Raw genomic sequence first — 21,165 nt, 5'->3', positions numbered from 1 at the left:
GCTCGAGCACAATCAGGAAGATAAAAGATAAACAAAGGGAGAACAGAGAAGTTGTCGTCTATACAGAAGAAAGATATACTCAATACAAAATGCCAATGTTTGACAGGACGTATCGAGGTATAACGACACGACGAACCTAAAGCCGAGCAAAAAAGAATGGCAAGACGGGGTGGGGGGACGATCGCTCCTTATAAGCTGCAAGGCTAGCTAGCATGCTGCGGAGTTATGTACAGTAGCTTCTACCTTGGTTCATTATGTAGTGTTCACTAACGTCGTAACTAAGTAAACAGTTATCTTTGCCATTTTAGTACACGGCCAGACTATGCCAGACACGGTTATACGATGGGTCCGTAGAAATTGTTTCTTGATATGGAGAAGCCACTGACTGGAGCATGATGAGTGGAGACTCCCCGTTCCTAGTAGGTACGCACTGATTTCTTTCTCGTAAAACTGATAGCACATGCTCTGCAATGAATATTCTAGCCTCACTACATCCATGGATGTAGACAGAAACAGACTTGGTGGTCGACACACTGTCATGTATAGCGGCACGAGACCTATATCAGAGAGGGCAACGATGCAATGCAAAGAAAAAAAGGGCAAACCCTAAATGGTCTATCGATTGCAACCCCACTAACACGCGATAAGTTAGCCTGGTTAGGTCGCAAACCGCCATTGGACTGGGGCGAAAACTAAGTCCAGTGCGAGTTTAGTGTTGTTAAGTGTGGCGCTAGAATGGGCGTCAGTTAAGAGTTTTGGCGCAGCGGCCACTCCGAGGCAAGACGACAAAGACTACGTAGTACATGGTAAAATTACCATAGTCGACTAAGTCCAGTAAACGATCCTTCTCGTGTCGCCTGGTCCAGTGGAAAATTTTTATCTTGCTCCACTGCTCGAGTCAGGATGCTGTCCAGTGTTTGCGCCGTATAGAATCGCTATCCGATGAAAGATGTTTCTGCCACTGGAAGTCATTGGAGATCGCAATATCCGTCACTGTACTGTAGTAGTTGGATCGATCCATCCAGTGATCTTCATCTCACTGCAGGGTTCTTGCCACTATGCCCACCATCCAAGCTAGAAGACTGGCACGCGTGGCAGACATAGCCAAGCGCGACGTCTTTTAAGATTGATTTTCTATTTTTTTTTTTGCTTATATATATTTTTCTATTTGTTAGTGTTTTAATATTCTTCATCTACAAACAGAAACAAACGATATACCGCATCAGGCAAGCTGTGATGCTAAGCTTTTTGGGGCCGGCCCGCAAACCGAAGCCCTTACAAGTGGTSGAGCCAATGATCGAGCCAATGGCTGCTGTGAACTCGTGCACGTTCAGGAATCGACTATGGATGTTGTCGCATAGCATGATGCATACTACTAATACGTACCATAGTACATACTACATACTACATACTACCAGGGACATGCTGACGTCGGTGGATCTGCCGCGTAAGATGGATTCACTTCCTCAGGCTGTCTCGACTGAACCAGGCGCTACCATTCCCAAGTGAACGGACCCGTATGTAGCACGGTCTATGGAACATTCCAATCATGGGTCCCTTCAGAACACGTGTAGTAGGCGTCCGGATCCTTCTGACTGGTCTGCGAGACAGACAGTGTATCTAGGAACCCTTGACGCCTCTATGTAGCCACACTCACCCCCCATGAGTGTACATGGCTAGCATGTACGTATGCCATTCTAGGTAAGTAGCTCCAGCTACGTGAGCTCTTTCTGCGCATTTTCCTATAATGGTCCATGTTGCCGAGCACGTGGGCAGGATTGAGCTGGCGGAAATCGTCTGCGACTTCAGATCGAATACGTAGTGTAAGAAAACTCAGAGCAGAGCGACGCCATACCATCGTCGTCTTCAAATCAAAATCAGCCCTCAACCTGACTCATCTGGTTGTTGTCGAATAGATGATCACTCGTTGCCAAGTGATATACTTCAGATGTACTTCCGAGTGGGACTCGGCGGAGTGAACCTATCGGTGTCAGCCGCCATATTCACTTACCAACATCGCTTCACAAAGTGACTAATCGACAAGGCGGCACAAATGAACGAATATCTAGATATTCAATTAGTATATTGACTTACCTCCGTCAAGTCTTGCCTCCCGAAAGTCTGTACATCGTCGTTTCGAGCTCTTGCAGGCCAACCTGTTCAGAGCATGCCCGATCTCTTCCAGGACGATTGTCCGATAATATCAAAAGCCACGATCGAAGACGTCCCTCAGATCAAATCTATGGTCGACGCTGCATTCTCCAAATATATTGATCGTATTGGCAAACCACCAGGTCCCATGACAGCCGATTATGGCCACATTGTCACGAGCCAGGATGCGTTTGTACTGCGCGATAGTAACGTCAATGGATTGAAAGTAGTTGGATTCATCTCGTTGAGTATACTGCATGACTCGAATTCAGATTCGAAGACAGTCTCCGTCAACGTGGATATTCTCGTAGTAGACGCTTCGGCACAAGGACGGGGTTATGGACGCAAGTTGATGGATCATGCAGGGAAAGAGGCACGGCGACAAGGAATCTCGTGTCTGACAGTGTGCACGAATGTCAAGATGCACGAAAACATATCTCTATATAACAAGATGGGATTTGTGGAGGTGGGGAGACACAACGAAGAGGGGTTTGATCGAGTGTTTTTTTGGCGAGGTTTATAGTATAAAACTAGTATTGCAGTATAAGTCTACTGGGTTGAAGAATAAATCAAAAAGCACAATATGGTGTAATGACAGAAAGTAGAATCGTCAACATGTTACTGCCGGCGTTGTTATATCTCCCGGAACGGAACAACAACCTCCCGGACAGCTCAGCACTGCTGCTCCGTCATCCAAGCTCCAGATCCAGACATCATCAACCGTCAACACATCTACAATCCACCCTTCCTCCTCATATACACCCTTACTCTATCTCGGGGGGCTCATACATAACCTCCCCATTTTCCTAGACTTGCCGAGTCATCTTCCACCATGGCCGATCCACAGTTCGCTAAGTACCCCGACCTGTCGCTCGCGCAGGACATCTTCAACCTCTCCAATCCATCATGTGCCTCTACAGTGCAACAAACATCTTTCAAGAGACTCCAAGATGCTATCTCCGAACATAAAATGGCTCCTCTCTATCGACACCTCGCACATCCTACGGAAGGAATCCTGAACGCCTCAGGCGAAGGTGTTCCACAGCAACCATCGACAAATGGAGCTGCCACGCGACCGGTCATCACATCGAACCTGCTTCCAGGACGAAAACTATCAGCAAAGATCAACTTCTCCTGGGACGAGAAGCTATATGATACTTTAAAGGAGGACAATAAAAAGGAGCTCGAGTCTTATCAAAAGGAAGAGGAGGAGGCCGCTGAGGCTGCTGGTGATACAGAGGTGTTGGCTGCTCAAGGCAAGCGTGCCGAGTTCTGGGCGAGAGTTGGCGATAAGGTAAGGATGACGGAAGTATCGTTTTATGCTTGCTAATCACAATAACAGGACAAAGCGATTCAAACTTACGAAGAAGTGTTGGAAAAAACAAGCATCTTGGGCACCAAAATCGACCTCGTTCTTGCTATGATTCGCGTCGGTCTATTTTTCGGCGATAAAGTCTTTGTCAAAAATACAATAGAGCGAGCAAGTGCTTTAGTCGAAGGCGGCGGTGATTGGGACCGCAGGAATCGCTTGAAGGCTTACAAGGGTCTCCACCTTCTCACCACCCGTTCCTATAGCCTGGCTGCACCTCTCCTCCTCGACAGTTTATCCACGTTTACGAGCTACGAGCTATGCAGTTACTCTTCTCTTGTCGTCTACGCCGTGCTCGCGGGCTCCCTCTCTCTCAAGCGAGTCGATTTTAAGGCTAAGGTTGTCGATGCTCCGGAGATCAAAGCTATTCTTGGAGAGGGTGAGGATATGGTATCAGCGTTGAGTGGTGCTATTTCTTCGGGGCCTGGTGCTGGGGACGAAGAAATGAAGGATGCATCTAGCGCTACCCCTGGGACTGCCTCGACTGCTATCAATCTGGCCACCTTGGGCACCGGTTCCGGCGCGCAAGCCGACGCCGAACGACCAATTGATTTTTCAGGTCTAGCTAGCCTCGTCAGCAGCTTGTACACTGGAAACTATCGGTCGTTCTTCATCGCCCTTGCTTCGGTTGAGGATACCTTCCTCAGTCAGGATCGCTACTTGTACGAGCATCGTGCGTGGTTTGTTCGTGAGATGCGGTTACGGGGTTACCAGCAACTGTTGCAGAGTTACCGAGTTGTCGGTTTGACCAGCATGGCCAATGATTTTGGTGTGACTGTGGATTTCTTGGACAGGTATATCCCCCCGTTTGTTCTCAAATGTTTGTAGATGCTAAAAGTTATAGGGATCTTGCCAAATTTATCGCCGCCGAGCGGATAGCCTGCACCATGGATCGCGTGAACGGGGTCATCGAGACCAACCGACCGGATGATAAGAACAAGCAGTATGCGGATTTGGTGAAACAGGGCGATTCATTGATTACCAAGCTGCAAAAGTATGGACAGGCGGTGCGACTACGGGGAAGCGAGCGCAGTTAGCTGTGTGGCGATGTGTTTGCTGTATGCTACTAGAAATATGATATGATTGCATTGTAGACAAGGAACTTGACATTAAACCGGTGAACAGACATCGCGCTTGACGCGGTTGTAGTTTTAGGATTCATTTCATTTTCAACTACTCTCCATTCCTCAATTCCGCAAAGGAGATGATATTCTCCAGTGGGTCAAAATAGCGCAATCGGCCAATCGGAGAGCCTAGATCTCCGCGGAAAGAGCCAACGGCGGCTAATCAGCAGAATTTCTTCTTTTGCGCTCACCGACGGGGCTATCGTCTTCTCCCACCATCTGAAGAGCAGAGTCAGAGTCAGAGTCATACTCACAAGAGTGTACAGTTGAGGCATTTGACGCAATGTCTTTCCAAACTCTCTCTGCGCTTCGGCGAATCGCCAGTGTGCGGCCACAATGCTTGCTTGCCACTGCTCAATTGCAGGCGACGGCAAGATGTCCTGGTATGTCAAAAACAAAGCTCTGACTCGGTTGCTGCTTGTTCCTGCGTGCATGCTGCTCTACCTCCCTGCTCTATTTGAACCCTACGAAAATGAGTCATATATTCGATCTGCTCCTATTGTCAATGTTAACCTAGTGATCCACTCGTGTTGCTCTTCTCCATTCCCCACACTAAGCCCTCTCGAGGAGTGTCAGGCGCTTGCTCGAGACAGTTCGTCCGAGAAATATTCGTCGCATGTTGATGGATCGGGGAACTGCCCGGCTAGAGTGCAACTTGGCAGGGATGTTGTCGATGATGTGTTGTTTGTGGCTCACCATCAATTTTGCCTATGAGCCCATGTCTATATTATTTTCTACTATATATATGTCGACGGATCTGATCCAGCATTTCAATCGTTGCTATTTACTGCTCAAACTTCAGAAGACTAATGGTCACATGAAATACTAATAGCACAACAACTATACCACCGACGATCCCCGTACCTCTCCGTCAACAGTCGCAGCATGGCGACGCAACGACTCACCATCGACAACATCCGTCCCGAAGTTCGGGATGCGCAGTACGCCGTTCGCGGAGAACTAGCCACCAAGGCTGAAGCATACAGGGAACGTCTCGAACAGGGCGACAAGTCCTTACCCTTTGACAAGATCATATTCGCCAACATCGGCAACCCGCAACAACTCGACCAGAAACCCATCACATTCTTCAGACAGGTTCTGAGTTTGCTGGAATATCCTGCCTTGTTGGAGAAGGAGGATGTGCTTCAGTCCGCGTTTGGGTATAAGCAGGATGTCATTGATCGGGCAAGGACCTTGTTGAAGGCTGTGCAGACTGTTGGCGCATACAGTCACAGTCAGGGTGCTCCTCACATTCGTGATAGCGTGGCCCGGTTCATCCAAGAGCGAGATGGGTTCGCTACGGATCCTAAGAATCTGTTTCTGACTGGAGGTGCTTCTTCCGGTGTGAGTACACTGTTGAATGTCATCTGTGCAAACAAATCGTCCGGTGTCCTCGTGCCTATCCCACAATATCCGCTTTACACTGCTACGCTATCACTGTTGAATGCTCACTGCGTGCCTTACTATCTCGAAGAAAACAAGGCCTGGGGTACAGATGTCAATGACATTCGAGACTCAGTCACAAATGCCAAACGCAACGGCATCGATGTTCGCGCCATTGTTGTCATCAACCCCGGTAACCCTACAGGCGCAAGTTTGAGCCCAAACGACATCAAAGACGTGATCGACCTTGCTGTAGAGGAGAATCTGGTCATCATGGCAGACGAAGTCTACCAAACCAACGTTTTCATTGGCGAATTCACATCCTTCAAGAAGCGACTGGGACAATTACAGCAGGAATTCCCCGGTAAATACGACAAAGTCGAGCTGGCCTCGTTACACAGTGTTTCCAAGGGAATGGTTGGCGAGTGCGGTCACCGTGGTGGATACTTTGAGCTGGTCAATTTTGACCCTGAGGTTCAGGCGCAGATCTACAAATATGTTAGCATTATGCTTTGCCCCTCGGTTATCGGGCAATGCTTGGTTGAATTGATGGTCAACCCGCCCAAGGAGGGAGAGCCTAGCTATGAGTTGTACTCGCAAGAGTACAACGGTATCAAGGATGGCTTGAAGTCACGAGCTAATGCGTTGTATGATGCATTCAAGACTATGGCCGGCGTTGAATGTCAAGAGCCACAGGTTTGTCCCCTTTCCCTCTCCTTGCTATCAGGTTATTGACTCTAACCTTTTCACAGGGAGCAATGTACCTCTTCCCCACCATCACACTCCCACCAAAAGCCGTTCTGGCCGCCGGCAGCGCAGGCAAAAAGCCAGACGAATTCTACTGCCTCGCCCTCCTAGACGCAACTGGTATCTGCGTCGTTCCCGGATCAGGATTTGGTCAAAAGGAAGGCACCCTGCATTTCAGGACGACGTTCCTTGCCCCCGGTACAGATTGGGTGCAGCGGATTACAAAGTTTCATGCAGAGTTTATGGAGAAGTATAGGTGATTGACCTGTTTGCGTGGATATTGGAATAGCCATATGATTCAATATAGATGGATTTGTGATATCTATGTATTGATATATCAGATATATGCCGGGTACATGTACATAAAAAGTAGTTGTAACAAAGTTCAATCAGACACACTGAATACTTCTCCATGTAGAAAGATAAGCCTCAGTGTTTGTCCAACCTAAGAGCAAGGATACGACGAAACGGGATTTGAGTCAGTCACCACTGCAGTCATTGAAACCCCTTTTAGTATGAGAATATCCTTTTGAATGTGCAGACATTCAAGACAACCGAAGTTGACCAGGCGTTTCCTACGTATTCACTAGTTGGTCGATTGTGATGATCATCCCCAGCTTGAATAGCGCCCGGTTAGGGCTAACTAGGCTACATCTCTAGCAAAGTCATTACCAAACATTGAACTAGAATGACGGGTTTACCAGGTTGAAAATCTCAAGCATGCTTCGTGATGAAATGAAAAGATGATATTCGAAACTTAGTATCTACCGTGTATCTGTCTGGTCTGTGCGATAATTATGGAGCCATTACTTTCACGTTCTACTTAGGTCTGGTAAATGATTGATGTATCTTAGCGAGAGTTAGGGCTTCAGTTCATGTCGCCCTGCCAACATCAGAAGAAACCGACATTTGAACATCAAAGTCAGATGACAATCTCTATTTAGGTATTTTTTTTATGTAATTACACCCTATCAGAGACTCAATCATATCACGAAGCATATTATGAATCGACCTCGTGATCTCGCTCATGCACTTATATTTCCTCACCGCTATTTCTCACACGCATGCAATCAGTAGGTAGATCAAATCGATCGATCGATCGGTTGTACACCGACTAATTTCCTGCACTCTGCGCAGAAGTGATAGCTAAGCTTTTTGGGGTCTGCAGGGTGCATGCACAGTGAGCTTGTATTATGTTCCATGTAGTATGTATCATGTATGTAGGTATGCGGGTTGCATGTTTTCAAGATTTGCCCGCACTGTGCCACTAAGTAGTGTAGGTAAGGGAGTACGATCATGTTCTGACTTCCTTGTCTGTAGTGTGTAGGGCGCGTTTTTGTGGTGGACCACGTTGATGCAAGGGAGTTCTTCAAATCAGGATTAGGATAATTATATCACTGTACATTTACGTCAAGGAATAGAGAGCTACAGGATGAGGGCATGTGGAAAAAAGGGAAGAAAAGAAGCAAGGAAGCATAGAAGAAGAAGAAATCTATTTTTATAGAGACTCAAGTATAGCAAATCCGCATGTTACTGTAGCAGAGGCGGAGGATAAAATGTGTATCCCAGGCCAGGCTGGAAGTGACTGGGCTGAGAAGAAATAGACAAGACATCAAGACTCATCTACTAATAGAAGAGAAAATAAGCAAACAAAATAAATAGACTGCGTTTTATGGTATCGTAGAAAACACATATCATCATCTCTCATCAGGGTCGTCAGACGGTGCGGGAGGTGGTGGTAAGGTATCCATGATCGGTATGTCAGAAACATACTACATGGTTTATTCTGCCCAAGGAGGCTGCGTGAAGGGATCTTCAGCAGCGGCAGAGGTGGCCGAGGGCATTGAAGTAGGCAGAGAATTATCGAAGAGGCTGGAAGCCCATAGCATGTCGGTCATGCTAGCCTGGCTTGCGTCCAATGACACGGTCTGTGTGGATTCCGTGGACGGATAAGAAGCTTGCGAGTGGGAAATGGCATACCCCTGTGGCGATGTAGCAATTGCTTTCGTTTCCATGGCCATGGTAGCTTGGAGCTGTTGCTCAAGCGCAGCTGTGGATGCATTCGCCGATCTGATATACTCATCGATGTCGATAGACTCCAAGTTATTGGAAGAGAGCAGCCGAGCTTGAGGCAGTCCCGCAAATGACGAGGCGGAACTGATACGATATTGGTCAACATCCGACCCATCGCTGAGACTGTGCAAGTCGTAGATATCATGACCAGAGCCTCCCAAACTAGGCTTCGTTCCAAAGTCGTCCACTTCCGAAGCATCTCCCGACGAGGAACCGGTAAGACCAGGGTAGCTCGGGTTGCTGACGTTGTTCAGATCATAGCTGGCGTACGATGGCGCCTGGCTGACACTGGTAGACAGTCCGGCACTAGGAAGCGGGAAACTTGACCAGTCAACGGCTGGGGCATTGAAAGCGCCAGTAGAAATGGGATATTCCGTATCAGGCGATGCAAACAATCCCTCTGCGAATGGACCCTCCTGAAATTGATCCGGGATCATGAACTGATTCAAAGGTTCAGCTGTAATTCCCGCATCAAACGCCAAGTCAAGAGGTGGGACTGCATTCTGGTCCGGTGCCGGTATGGCTACGAGATCAGGAGATCCATGTTCTGACTTGACCCGTCGGCGCGCAGGCAAAGAATCGAATTCAGTCGGATAGCTAAAGTACGACGTGTCAACTGCGTCATTATTGAGAGCCAGCGGAAGATGATCGGCAGAGCGTTGAGCAAGTTCGGATGTTCCGTGAATCGAGTGAGATCGCGGGATAGTGTAAGGGAGACCGCACTTATGAGCCATGTCGTTGTGTTTATGCGCTGGCTTGTGGTGACCGTCACGGAATATAGTCAAGGTACTCTCAGACTTCGTAGACGTAAGACGTGGTTTGCGCAGATCGGCAGCAGCAGGATGAGGTAGTGGAGGGAGTCCGGTCTCGGGAACAGGGTCGAGGTGATCCTTCTTCAACGCGCAGCTGCAGCGCTGGCCATGCATGCAACGACAGTTTGCTTCAGCATGCTCGCCAGCGGCGAGAGTGCCGTCGACACCACTGTGGTCCTTTTTCTTGTCACCACAGTCACATTTCGCGTGGGTTGTCCTCGACTTGCGCAGGCCACGGCAGTGGGGACACTGGGAGACTGGACGGCCTTTTTTGTTGACATGGATCAGAGTTCGATCTATACACATTAGTAAAATTTAAAAGACATATGCCGTGTGCAGACATACCGCTGTGGTGACAGCTGCTGACTCGGTGACCCCGAACGCAAGCTTCACAAGCCCACTTCTCGCCATCAATCAGCATTGCCGCGGGTACTATAAAGCACACATGCGACTCTGCGCGAGGGTATAAGTATGTAAATTGAAGTAATAAAGAACAGAAAAAGCCCCCAGACAAAGAGAAAATGTAGTAATCAAGGTAGATCAGTAGTGGTTAGGTGAGATCTTCCTCACGTGTGGGTACGGAGTTTTGCCGAGGGGACAACAGACGGAAAGTCAAGAAAAGACACTAAGGAAGCCGTGGACAAGGATATCTTGAAACATGTAAACAGAAAGTGAAGTGAAAAGGACAATCCAATTGAAAGGAACGCAATTGGTAGTAGATCAAAACAGTAGAGCAGAGCGCGAAACTGCAGTCAAAGCGCTACCACAGCAAATCGAAGAATAAAAGAGGAATAAGAAGAGAAGACTCAATCGCGACGAGAACGCACAGGGCCAAATGCCTACGCACCGTTTGGCGCCGGCCGTTAGACAGGACACCAAATATCGGTAGTGGCGGCCAAAAGATGGGGAGATCTGTGGCACTTTTTGAAGGTGTTCATCCACAGGTGGTGAGTATGGGGGGGAAAGGATTTTAAGGGAAGAAGAGAGAGTACGGGGGAAAAACGGAGGGGAAAAGTATTAAGTAAGAGCAGAAGTCAGCTAACCAGAAAGTGCGGGAGCGTGCCTGAGGCAATCAGGCGCAGTCCGCTTGAAGGGGACTAGCGTGTCTTGGCAAGGCACCAAGCCGAACGCTGCGTGTCTGGCGCATGACGTCTACCGTGTAATCCTTACATAGTACGTACTTTCCAGAATACGAAGTCCTTGGTTTACTGGTACTACTACTGATACAGAGTCTAATAGACAGATAGTGGCAGTGTACGTCGAAAGTACTCTCCCTCGTCGTACGATTGATCCATCTTGGCCGGCCGATGGGACCTAGACCGTGTCAATCATCCATGGGTCTGACACATGCATTGTACGTTGAACACGTCGTCCGTTGCCACTTTCCATCAACTCTCCAGACCTAACTCATCAAGGACTACTTTGAACTTCACGATGAACTAACTCATCCAGTTCGTGATCAAGCAACGCACAGGCAGTGGACACCAAGAAATCGGGGCTAAGCCCGCTAGGGCCACGGGGCGGTGGCTCGATCGGGCAGGCTTCCAGAAGGACGAGTTTAGCGCCTTCTACGCATGGCTAGTGCATCTGTAATGAGCCAATCACAGCTTACACTGTCTTGTTTCCACCGTATTTTACTGTAACTAATACAAAAATACATTATGTGGCTACTACGTAGTAGTATATGTTCTCCCCTCGCATGCAAGTGTATTACGAAAACTTGGAATTAGTGACGTACTAGTGCGGCTACGACCTGTATCATTTCAGCCTTGCAATACGAGACAATACTCTTCATCCTATTGTTTCAACCCTTATTTCTCGACACAACGCAGTTTGCCACCTTTGACCTCCCTTCAAATCTACGTTCATCATCTCCTATATACGTTCAACATCGGCCCCAACGACGAACAACCACATCATAGCGCACAAAGTGGATCGCCCTCCCGCGGGKGAAAACGGCAACTAAATGTTTAGCATGGATACATTGCGGGATGGCGTCGCAGGGCTAGCAGTCCACTGCACCCTGTCCACTCCCTCTCTCTGTACGGTTGGGTAGGCACTCCGTCCTTCCATGCTAAGCGTGCATACGCTGTTTATCGCAGGTATGACGCCCATATGTTTACACGGGCTATACCGGAGGGATGCAGTCCTACGCCGCTGCTCATCGTGTAGAGGCCCGAGCAACAGAACGCTTAGGGTGGCACCCTGTATGATCAGTGATAACGGGCTGATCGATGGTCCTGCTGTGATCTACATGCAAGTCACGACTGGGTTCTCGAGGATTGCTATTCGGTTACATCGTGCTGAGACTTTGCTGTACAAATATTGTGTCGGTGAAGACTGACTGCCTCTTTCTCTAACTTGTAATGCTCACCAAGTGTAGTAAAGCATATGTACATATACACAGTAGTGATTCTTCAAAACTCCTTGCTCGGTTCAGTGTATGTTGGTTTTCGCGAAAAGTACGGAGTATCGTCAATGGGTATTGGCTATTATCTCTATTTGACGTCAGTGGTTTGCCCAATGTTCAATCGTGCTCTCAGCAGTAGCAATACATAAATCAAAAGACCCGGTGTATCTATCCTACATGTATGAGGGCCCCATGAAAAATGTTAGAAAGTTCTATCTACATAGACGTTCACATTGCAGCTATCGGTAGGCATTCCGACGTCGTGTTCTGAAGCAATTTGTGAGCATCGCGACTTTGCCGCTGATAAGTTAGACGACGTGCGGGCAGTAACCCGTATTTCTTTGCAGGATAAATGGCAAATGCAAGAGAGATACCCTCCAACCAGACTCATACAGCCCAAAGTGTAATCTGCCAAGTGTTCTGCTGAGCTGTTGGCGATGGTGATGCCGGATAATAGTATTAATCCGCCGTCCATCCGGCACGGAGACGGCTTTTCTTTTCTACGCGATGATCCAGTAGTCTATCGACGTAACTGGCCAAAGAGCTTCAGGGTAGCTATTCTGATGCTGTCTAAGACACACCACACCAACAGCTTCGTAAATTCGTCGCGCGATGATTCTCTATTTTGTCATCAGGCGGCACGTCTTCTGTGCGTGCCAAGGCAAACTCCCCGCCCAGTATGAAAATGCCTAGCTAGTTTTCTTAAGAGTAAACCTCGCTCTTCTTCCAACTCGCGCGCAACAGCTCCGTCGCGACTCGTGAGAACAACTACCACATTGTCTCACCTCGCTGATTTTATTGGTATTGTATGCTCAGTGACTTGCTACAAAGCAACTTCATTATTAAAATTTCTGGATGGTGCAGTCAAAATGAATTCCCGCGAAACGTCGGATTTGCCTCAGACGCCCTCGTACCCTGCGAACTCTGCGCAAGTCAACCAAAATGCCATATACTTCGCCAATCGTCAGCTTACTGCCGATGAAATATTGACAGCAGAATTATCGCGCGATGCTGCTGGTAACAATCTTGGGGATGGTTCGACTAATGGTACGTTCGTAATGCGTCTGTTATGACCTACCGCGGTTGGCTAACGTCGCGTCTCGAAATATAGATCAACAACATAACAATGCCTTTGCTTTCCCTCCCAATCAGCAAGTCGGCGTCGATCCGAATCACGACCTGAGCTATGGCGATCAAAGTGCCCGTCGCAAACGATCCAAGGTCTCCCGGGCTTGCGATGAATGTAGGCGCAAGAAAGTAAGCATCGCCTTCTATACTACAGGAGGCGCGTTGTTTTCGCCACTCTGCCAGTTTAACTAACACACCTCGAATTATCAGGTCCGCTGCGATGCCACTTCAGAGTCCGGTGTTGAAACATGCTCGAATTGTCGTCGTCTTGGTGTCGCTTGCCAGTTCAGTCGCGTGCCTATGAAGAGAGGACCTAGCAAAGGGTAAGCGAAATCTTGTGCGCTGCACCATACACAAATGGCTAATGGGTTACCAGTTATATCAAGGAATTAGCCGAGCGATTGAACACTCTGGAGTCCCAAATGCAACCGCCAATGCCGCAGCAAGATATGCAGTATCAGGGTATGAGCGAGATATCGCCTCCGCGTGGATACCACGAGTTTTCTCCTCCGATTGATGGGAACTTGCTGGGCCGTAAACGGACCTTTTCTATGAGCGAAGGTATTCACGGGCTGCCTTTGACTCAGCCTACATTCACGCCTCGTGGCCAGGCGACAGTTGGTAAGTTTGAAATTGTTCTTGGCTTGGAAGTTGCGCATTGCTTACTGTTTTCATTAAGGTGAAACTGCCGTCAATCTACCAGAGAGCTATCCTCTGTTTGGCATGCACCAACCACAACCCAAGCTGTCAGCGCCATATTGGAGTGATGGACTTGATCGCGACCACGATCTGACGCTGCCTGTTGAGTCGGTCGTTGGAATTCTGTCTCAGCCTGCCAACGACGACACGAAGCCTTTTGTAGTCGACGAAGGTGCATTGAAAGCGTATGCGCTCTGTCTTCCAAGAACTATGAAATTTGTCTAATGGCTGTCATTTGCAGGTACTACGAAAAGATTCACCCCATACTGCCAATACTTCCAAGCTCGAAAGAGCGATTACACGCTATTCTACATAAATGCAGTCGGACGTTACAGGAGGTCTTTTCCCACGCACTCTATGCAGTAACCCATACAAACACCGATCGTGTGCGAGGCACTTTCACCGACGTCGGCTCTCTTGAAAGCGCTCTTGATTTGGTTTCTGCACATCTTCGTGATCCGTACAATTTGCGGATATTGCCCGTCAATCTCGTCTGGATTCAAACCTTGTCCTTCCTAGTCATTGACTGCGACAAGCGTGGGCCTGAAAATCTGCACGGACGAAACGGAATACCAAAGCAGACTTTGGCTGATCATCTGATGTCGTTGGCTTATAGAGTTGCCAAGCAGTTCGACCAAAACCGTGATCTATTCCCGGATTTCCAGGATATAGACTCCGATGCCAATGTCGCCCGCCGTGATTGGTTTTCTGCAAGTATTCTTTGTCGATGGCATCTCGTTGGTATGGGCGAACGTGATTTCGTGGAGGATGATTTTCAAGACATCAATCTACCTTCGGACTATTCATTTATGGGCCCTGCCGCTGTGCAACTTACCTGTAAGTCTTGATTTTTTTTTCATCGTTCTTCTTGGCTAACGCTTCCCGCAGCATATTCAAGTGAACTGTCCGCGGCTCTGCGCATCATCGAGATCGATCACGACTCACTATCGCTCAATTCCAAATTCAAAAAAGCATCTCGCTCTTTACTATTCCACCTCCTCAAAGTTGTGCTGGGCCACGAACAACGTCTTGCTAACACCGACGCTACACTTCTTCCAGCCGGTTATATCGAAGCTCTCGGACCACAAGTCTACTGGACAGTCAACCTCTACATCACGCGCTTCCTTTACGTCTTCGCGCCTTACGAAGTCATCCACTCAGCCGAAGCACTTGTGAAAGAAATGCACAAAGACGTCCTTACGACTCGCATCCTTTCGCCGATTGACATCTACTCCCTGTCCTTGGCCGTGATTACGCTCCTAGAAGCATCAAAACTGCCCCACTGCGCCGAATTTTGCTGGAAAATCCTCGGAGACGTCGAGCAGATTCTAGACCGCCGGGCCCAAGCTACTGCTAACGCAGGCGAGTTTGAGGATATATTCAGCACGCCTCAATGGGATCAGCAGCTTCGTGCTTGGATTGCAGCTGAGAAATCCGGTCATTCTCTGAACAAGGAAAATACAAGCACGGAAGAAACCGAAAACCAGTCCTCTACGAATAACATCAACCCCGTTACTAACAATGCCAACAATAACACCGTATCGTCATCGCAACCACCTCTCGGACTAAACGAGCAACGATCCCTACAACATCTAGCCGACCTCGCCGTCGGCGCAGAAGGCACAGCCACAAATGAAGACGGCAGCGCGCCTCCTGCTCCGTCAACATCTGCATCCGGATCAGCTGCCGCTGCCGCTGCCACTGGCACCGCGAACAATAACGCAATGGACATCTCCAATGAGGCTGGATCAGGAACTGGACCTGGAAACGGCACCGCTCAACAGGGACAAACAGCAGCACCAACGACGACTGGATTAGGTGGTGCGGTCATGGTCGATTTTGGCTCTGCGCTGAGGAGAGGGTTTATGAATATTCTAAGTATGCCGCCTGGATCTCGTCACTGATTTTGTACGAATTAATGTGTGTTTATTTCATTGCTGGTTTGGTGGCTTGTGAAATTTTCCGGCGTCGGGATCTGTTTTTCTAGGGTCTGTTGCTGTGATGGATGTATTTTGATTTTTCCTTTATCCTTTTTTGACTGTTTGCTGAATCATTTTTAAAGTCGGCGTAATACTGTGTCAGGGTTGATAGGTCTCATCTCTAATCGAGAAAATATCTAATTCCGTATATATACTTGTGCTCAATCTACATGTAAGATCATGGTCAACCACAGCCAAATCAATCTTTTAGGCACAACGAAATTGAGTAGATAAATCACAATCCAGCTATATTTGACCGTACTTACACACCATTACGACTCCCAAATGCAATCCGTTGCCAAACGCGCTCTACGTCCTGACACAATGCCCGAAAGCCATCGTCCTCGAGCTGTTGGCAAATCCAGTTGTTGACCAACTGCGAGCGTTCTGATTCGGGGGTTGTGAGGTATGCAGATAAGTCTGCTGAGGTCATGTTTGGGGCATATGATGCTGGCGATTTTGTTGTTGTGTTGGCATTGTTTAGGTTTGGTGAATATTGTTGCTGATCTTGCCGGAAGGTTGGAGATGACTTGGTTTGCACAGGGGACAAGTTTAAAGGAATCCTCGGTGACTGCGTGGTTGTATTATGGCGCGATAGGATGTTGCCTCCATCCGGGCTCGATAATCCAAAAGCAGACGTTTCAAGTAGAGGAGACGATGCAGGGACCAGTGCTCGAGGTAATTGTCCCCGTTCTTGATTTGTACTGCCTCGTCGACTATCTTCGAGCTCGAGACGGAGCTGTCGCGCAGGTGAGCTCGTTGCTGGAACTGTCACTCGTGATAGCGCAGTGACTGGTCGCGAGGATGCAGTCGTGGCGGCAGTGTTTAAAGTATCCGGATTGTTTGTTGACTCCGACAAAGTTCCCGGCCGCGAAGAGATATTCAATAGACGTGGCCCAGGCTTTGAAAAAGGCAGATCCCTTTTCGGAGGCAATGCTTGCTCAAGAGCTTGACTATCAAAACCGGGTGACGTGATGGGTCTTTCTGACTCCTGAATTCGAGTGTCTGCGATTTGTGTAAATGTGTGAGTGCCTAAGTGACCTTTCTGAGACTCATTCAGGACTGGAGTATTGGTTGCGTTTCGCGTAAAAAAGTCGGGCATAAATGAAGTCGGCGGGGATGCTGGATTTCACATATTAGCAACAACACGCATATCGACGCTGGCCTTAGGGTAAGTGACCGTACCGTTGGCTACTATTCTGTCTGTAGAAGCTCCCAATGTAGTGTGACTCCGCATAAACCCCGAATTGAACGAGCGGGCATTGGAGTACCCCGGATTTTGTACCCATTCCATGCCCCCGTTGAAAGCTGGGCTTGTGGAGTTCGTGATTCGTGACGACGACGATTCTGGCCTGGAGCTTGTCGAGCGCATATTCTGATCTGATGATGTCTCGCTGAAAGGACAATTGAGTTTTCTGAATATGTCTATCACTTCCCGAAAATCTAGACTCGACGCGAATTTCAATTGAAACCGATGCATCTAACTCTCAATCAGCATATGCAGATCGAGGACAGGAGCGAGCTCGAACCTGATCCCTGCTTGATGGGAATCGAAAAGCTAGACATGGGTCTTTCACCAGCAGAGCTACCTGTGGTTTTGTATTTCTGTTCTGTCTGGCGATGCTCTGCTGGGAAGCCTCCTGAGCAAATTCGTTCAAATCAACTTCTTCCTAGGATGAGATTAGCAACGCGATGTCTCGAAGACTGACGGAAACTCACCAATTGCTCGCGCGCTCGGACTACTCGAAGCCTGAGTTTCTGTTGAACTGGCTCGCTTTCAAAAATAATAGTCAGATCATTGGACTGGACATGGGTCCAATTGATAGGGCCATGTTGGTCGGAGGACGTTTCGGCATAGGAGTACTTCACAAGAGGATACTGCGCGAGCAGCGTAGGCTGGTGTGGGTTTCGCTGGAGGACAGACATGGAGATACGGTCTGGTCATCAGGGATTTCAGAGATAACCCAGCATTGAGTGAGAAAAGAGCTGGGAAGAAAAGGTCTGGTTTTGGCAGCTGAGGAAGTCGCGTCCGAGATGCATGTCCCCTTTCGGAAGGAGCCATTGACMCCTCAGGCTGAGAACAGAACCTGCCGTTCTCTTACATGAAGCTGTTTAGATTGAATAAAAGCGGAGATTAAATGAGAACTAGGTTTGAATCAGTACCTGTTTAGTATAACGAGGTGATTTGCCATGTGAAATTACACGCTGCTATCGTGAGCCTGGTAGTGTTCATGAACATGTTGCACGACAACCTAAGTTCAGCAACCTGAGTTCAGCGTCATGTTCACCACCTAGAAAATTATTTCCCTCTTTCTTTCATCTTCTTTCTTCTACACTGCTGCTTTTGTTGTTCTAGTTGAGCATCTTCATCACCTTCACACTGGCTGTTGTTTTGCAGATGTTATCGCATATTGGTTTTCTTATCTCCACGTGACGAATGGCTCACGTGATGAACCATTCTCTTTTTGTGATGGAGGCTGACGGAGCTTCCCGCAGCCAAACAGCTCCCCCAGCCCGCATAAAGACTGAGGAGGACTCAACACCACCTTATTCTTCGTGGGCACCTGAAGCGTCCTCGTCAACTCTCGAGAGGACTCATTCAACTACTGAAGCGAACCCCTCAGTGGCTGGGGAGTCTGCGACGGCGAATTCTCAAAATCCTCCTTCCAACAGTCGTCGCGACAGAATTCTTCAGAAGAAGGCGAGAATCCAACAACTGCTCGACCAACTACGTGCTGGACGCTCAGCAGACCCTTATTTCGCGTACTACGAGCAACAATTAGGCGATATGGCGTCTACGCGGTCTGGTCATCGTGGTAAGTCTTGTGTTCTCTGACAATGGCCAAGCTGTTTTTTTAAATCTAACTTTTGTTTAGAAGGCCTTCGCCAGGCACCTAAGATTAATCAACCTTTCGTTCCAGACACGGCCCCAGTACGCCAGACACGTTCGGTCACCCAGCCAGCTACCTCAAATCAAGAGACTCCATTGTCGTATACACCAAGCTTTCAGGCAACGGGTGCAGAAGGACCGAATACAGTCGAGAGCGGCGAGACCCGCATCGATTCTCCTTTTGGCGAAGAGACTTTGCTTGTCTCAACCAGAGATGTTTCCACGCCTGGCAACAGGCCTGAACAATTCAGAAGACAAGGAAAAGAGGCCAAACAGTTCGACTATCACGACCCGTATTACCCACTGCAGTTCTTGGAAATTGACAGAAGTGAGTATAATAACCTCAGCTGCTGTATTCATGCCTGCTCACAATATCTTTTAGGTCACGATATTTACCGCCGCGTTCTAATGGGATTAATGTGTCCCGACCCTCAAGAGCAGGACTTCGCGTTATTTCATCTCATCCAGATATCCAACACACGCGGTGACAAATTTAGATTTGAAGGGTTCCCCATGTTAGCGGAACACTTAATGTACATCGCTATCGGGGTTACCGAACTCTTGACTGGCGTACAGTGGGAATGCGAGCACAATCCAAAGTTATTCCCTCTAAAAAAGCATCGCATGAACGTCCTGAACTCTTTCTATGGAACGAATGACATCCTCCTACGCATCGAGAAGCTTCCCATCACTTTACCAGATGATACTCTTGAAGATGAAGACTTCAGCAGTCGCCTTCGCCGGTGCAAGGAAGCCACTTTAGTCTTGCGCAACATGTGCCTTCTCCCCGTGAATGCCTACTACATCTCATGGGCCTGCAAGGGACTTATACGGGACTTTATCTGCATTATGACCAACCTTCCAAAACAGCCTCGCTTCAACGAGCTGAAGAACGATGCTCTTGATATTGCTGAAGAGGTGACTAAGTACATGCATACTGCACGGTACGACCCATTATGCATATCTCTCTTCGAATGTACAACCTCGCGTGACCGCGCTCACATTATCCGCGCTCTTTGGGCAATCATCCACTTCTCGTCTGAGATCCCCGATGCTAAGAATCAGGCCATGGTAGCCGTACCGCATCACCTTGTTGCCAACCTTGCGACATACCTACTGATGGAACCGGACCCGGAATTGCTCAGTATTATTATGGACTTTTTCTACCAGTACACGCTTGAGCCGTCCAGTGCCCGGTATCTTCCTTATGTGGTGAATATTACGGTCAATTTGATCCCGAGATTGGTCAACCTACTTTCCTACGACGCGGTTGATGTAATAGAAGAGGTGGAGGTACTGCCAGAGCAGATCGCACCGGCTTCTACCACAATTCCAAAGGTGCCACAAGAGCTTTCCAGACAGTTGATGGCTTTGGCCGAACCAGAACGTAGCTCTCAATGGCTTCGCTGCTGCTTCGCTGAGGATCCTGAATGCGAGATCACCCAGATTGCCCTGTGGCAGGCATACCAGATGCGTTTCGGATCCCATCCTAATGCATTGGCAGCTGCCGAGTTCATCAAAAACGTGAGCGCCACATTCACAAATGCTCAAGCCCAAGTTGTTCCATCTACAGGACCTAATGGGCAGACTTCGACAAGGTTCATCATCAGAGGTATTCGACCTTTGGAAACTGCCTTGACATTTGACGGGTGKCCCTATCTCTTTTGCGAATGGAAAGTGGGTGATCAACCTTGTGATCGCGCGTTCGCTGACCCACAGGAGCTTCGCAACCACGTTTTCATAGAGCACACTGATGGGGAAGCGGTAGAGCAGCCTGATCGGTACAACTTCGACAAAGCTAAGCAGTCGCCAAAAGCGTGCCTCTGGGACGGTTGCTCTAAGTACAAGACTCCCAACACCGATGTCATGAAGGTTATAAGACACATTAGCAGCCATTTACCTCAGCCGCGTGAACCTAGTGCGCAACCTCCTATTCCCCAACGTAAGGTCCTCCAGCCGCGCGTTTATCGTTCTCAAAAGTTCCGCAACACTCCTATCAACGAACTCAGAGAACCGGTTGGAGTCGCATACAAGGCCGCATTGATTCTGCGTAACTTGACCGAGCATTTACCAGAATCTGTTTACGTCTTAGGCCAGAGCGCCCCGGAAGTGCCCAAAGACAAGCTATTTCTCGCCCGATTCCAGACTCTTATCCAAAAATGCTGTGAAAATCGCAGTCTGAGTGTGATCTTGAATCAAATCATCTTCATCATTAACACTATCCCATCGTCGAAGGATCAACGTGAATAGTCAACGCGCAAAAGCTCTAAACAACTGCGTTGGTTCTTGTGGGTGTGTTGGCGTGAAGTGAGGATGATTATTGGGGGGCAGTCGACGTTGTCCTTACTGTTGAGGATGATCTGTTGGTCTTCGCTGGAATGCCAGCGATTCTTTTCATGA

The 21,165-nt window shown here is 48.4% G+C and overlaps 4 protein-coding genes across 4 annotated transcripts; 3 read left to right on the top strand and 1 right to left on the bottom strand.

The window, feature by feature from the left end:
* Positions 1-2,983: 2,983 nt before the first annotated feature.
* On the top strand, positions 2,984-4,557 carry BHQ10_008050 (uncharacterized protein; the record flags this gene model as incomplete). The annotated part of the gene is made up of 3 exons (XM_040880814.1): positions 2,984-3,445; positions 3,494-4,314; positions 4,365-4,557. 3 exons carry the CDS (start codon positions 2,984-2,986, stop codon positions 4,555-4,557), a joined length of 1,476 nt encoding a protein of 491 aa, XP_040736553.1.
* Positions 4,558-5,529: 972 nt separating this feature from the next.
* BHQ10_008049 (uncharacterized protein) lies at positions 5,530-7,034 on the top strand (the record flags this gene model as incomplete). Its single annotated transcript, XM_040880812.1, has 2 exons — positions 5,530-6,723; positions 6,780-7,034. 2 exons carry the CDS (start codon positions 5,530-5,532, stop codon positions 7,032-7,034), a joined length of 1,449 nt encoding a protein of 482 aa, XP_040736552.1.
* Positions 7,035-8,555: 1,521 nt separating this feature from the next.
* BHQ10_008048 (uncharacterized protein) lies at positions 8,556-10,080 on the bottom strand (the record flags this gene model as incomplete). The annotated part of the gene is made up of 2 exons (XM_040880811.1): positions 8,556-9,955; positions 10,005-10,080. The coding sequence occupies 2 exons, from the start codon at positions 10,078-10,080 to the stop codon at positions 8,556-8,558; spliced, it is 1,476 nt and encodes a 491-aa protein (XP_040736551.1).
* A 2,858-nt stretch (positions 10,081-12,938) lies between these two features.
* BHQ10_008047 (uncharacterized protein) lies at positions 12,939-21,015 on the top strand (the record flags this gene model as incomplete). Its single annotated transcript, XM_040880810.1, has 10 exons — positions 12,939-13,116; positions 13,181-13,326; positions 13,408-13,520; positions 13,574-13,818; positions 13,877-14,081; positions 14,138-14,733; positions 14,785-15,774; positions 18,500-18,691; positions 18,752-19,093; positions 19,148-21,015. 10 exons carry the CDS (start codon positions 12,939-12,941, stop codon positions 21,013-21,015), a joined length of 4,875 nt encoding a protein of 1,624 aa, XP_040736550.1.
* Between the last annotated feature and the right edge of the window lie 150 nt (positions 21,016-21,165).

Source organism: Talaromyces amestolkiae (assembly GCF_001896365.1).
Source record: "Talaromyces amestolkiae strain CIB chromosome Unknown scaffold17.1, whole genome shotgun sequence".
Classification (NCBI taxonomy): Eukaryota; Fungi; Ascomycota; class Eurotiomycetes; order Eurotiales; family Trichocomaceae; genus Talaromyces; species Talaromyces amestolkiae.
The sequence above is the reverse complement of the archived record's forward strand: the minus strand, read 5'-3'. Positions and strand labels throughout refer to the sequence as shown.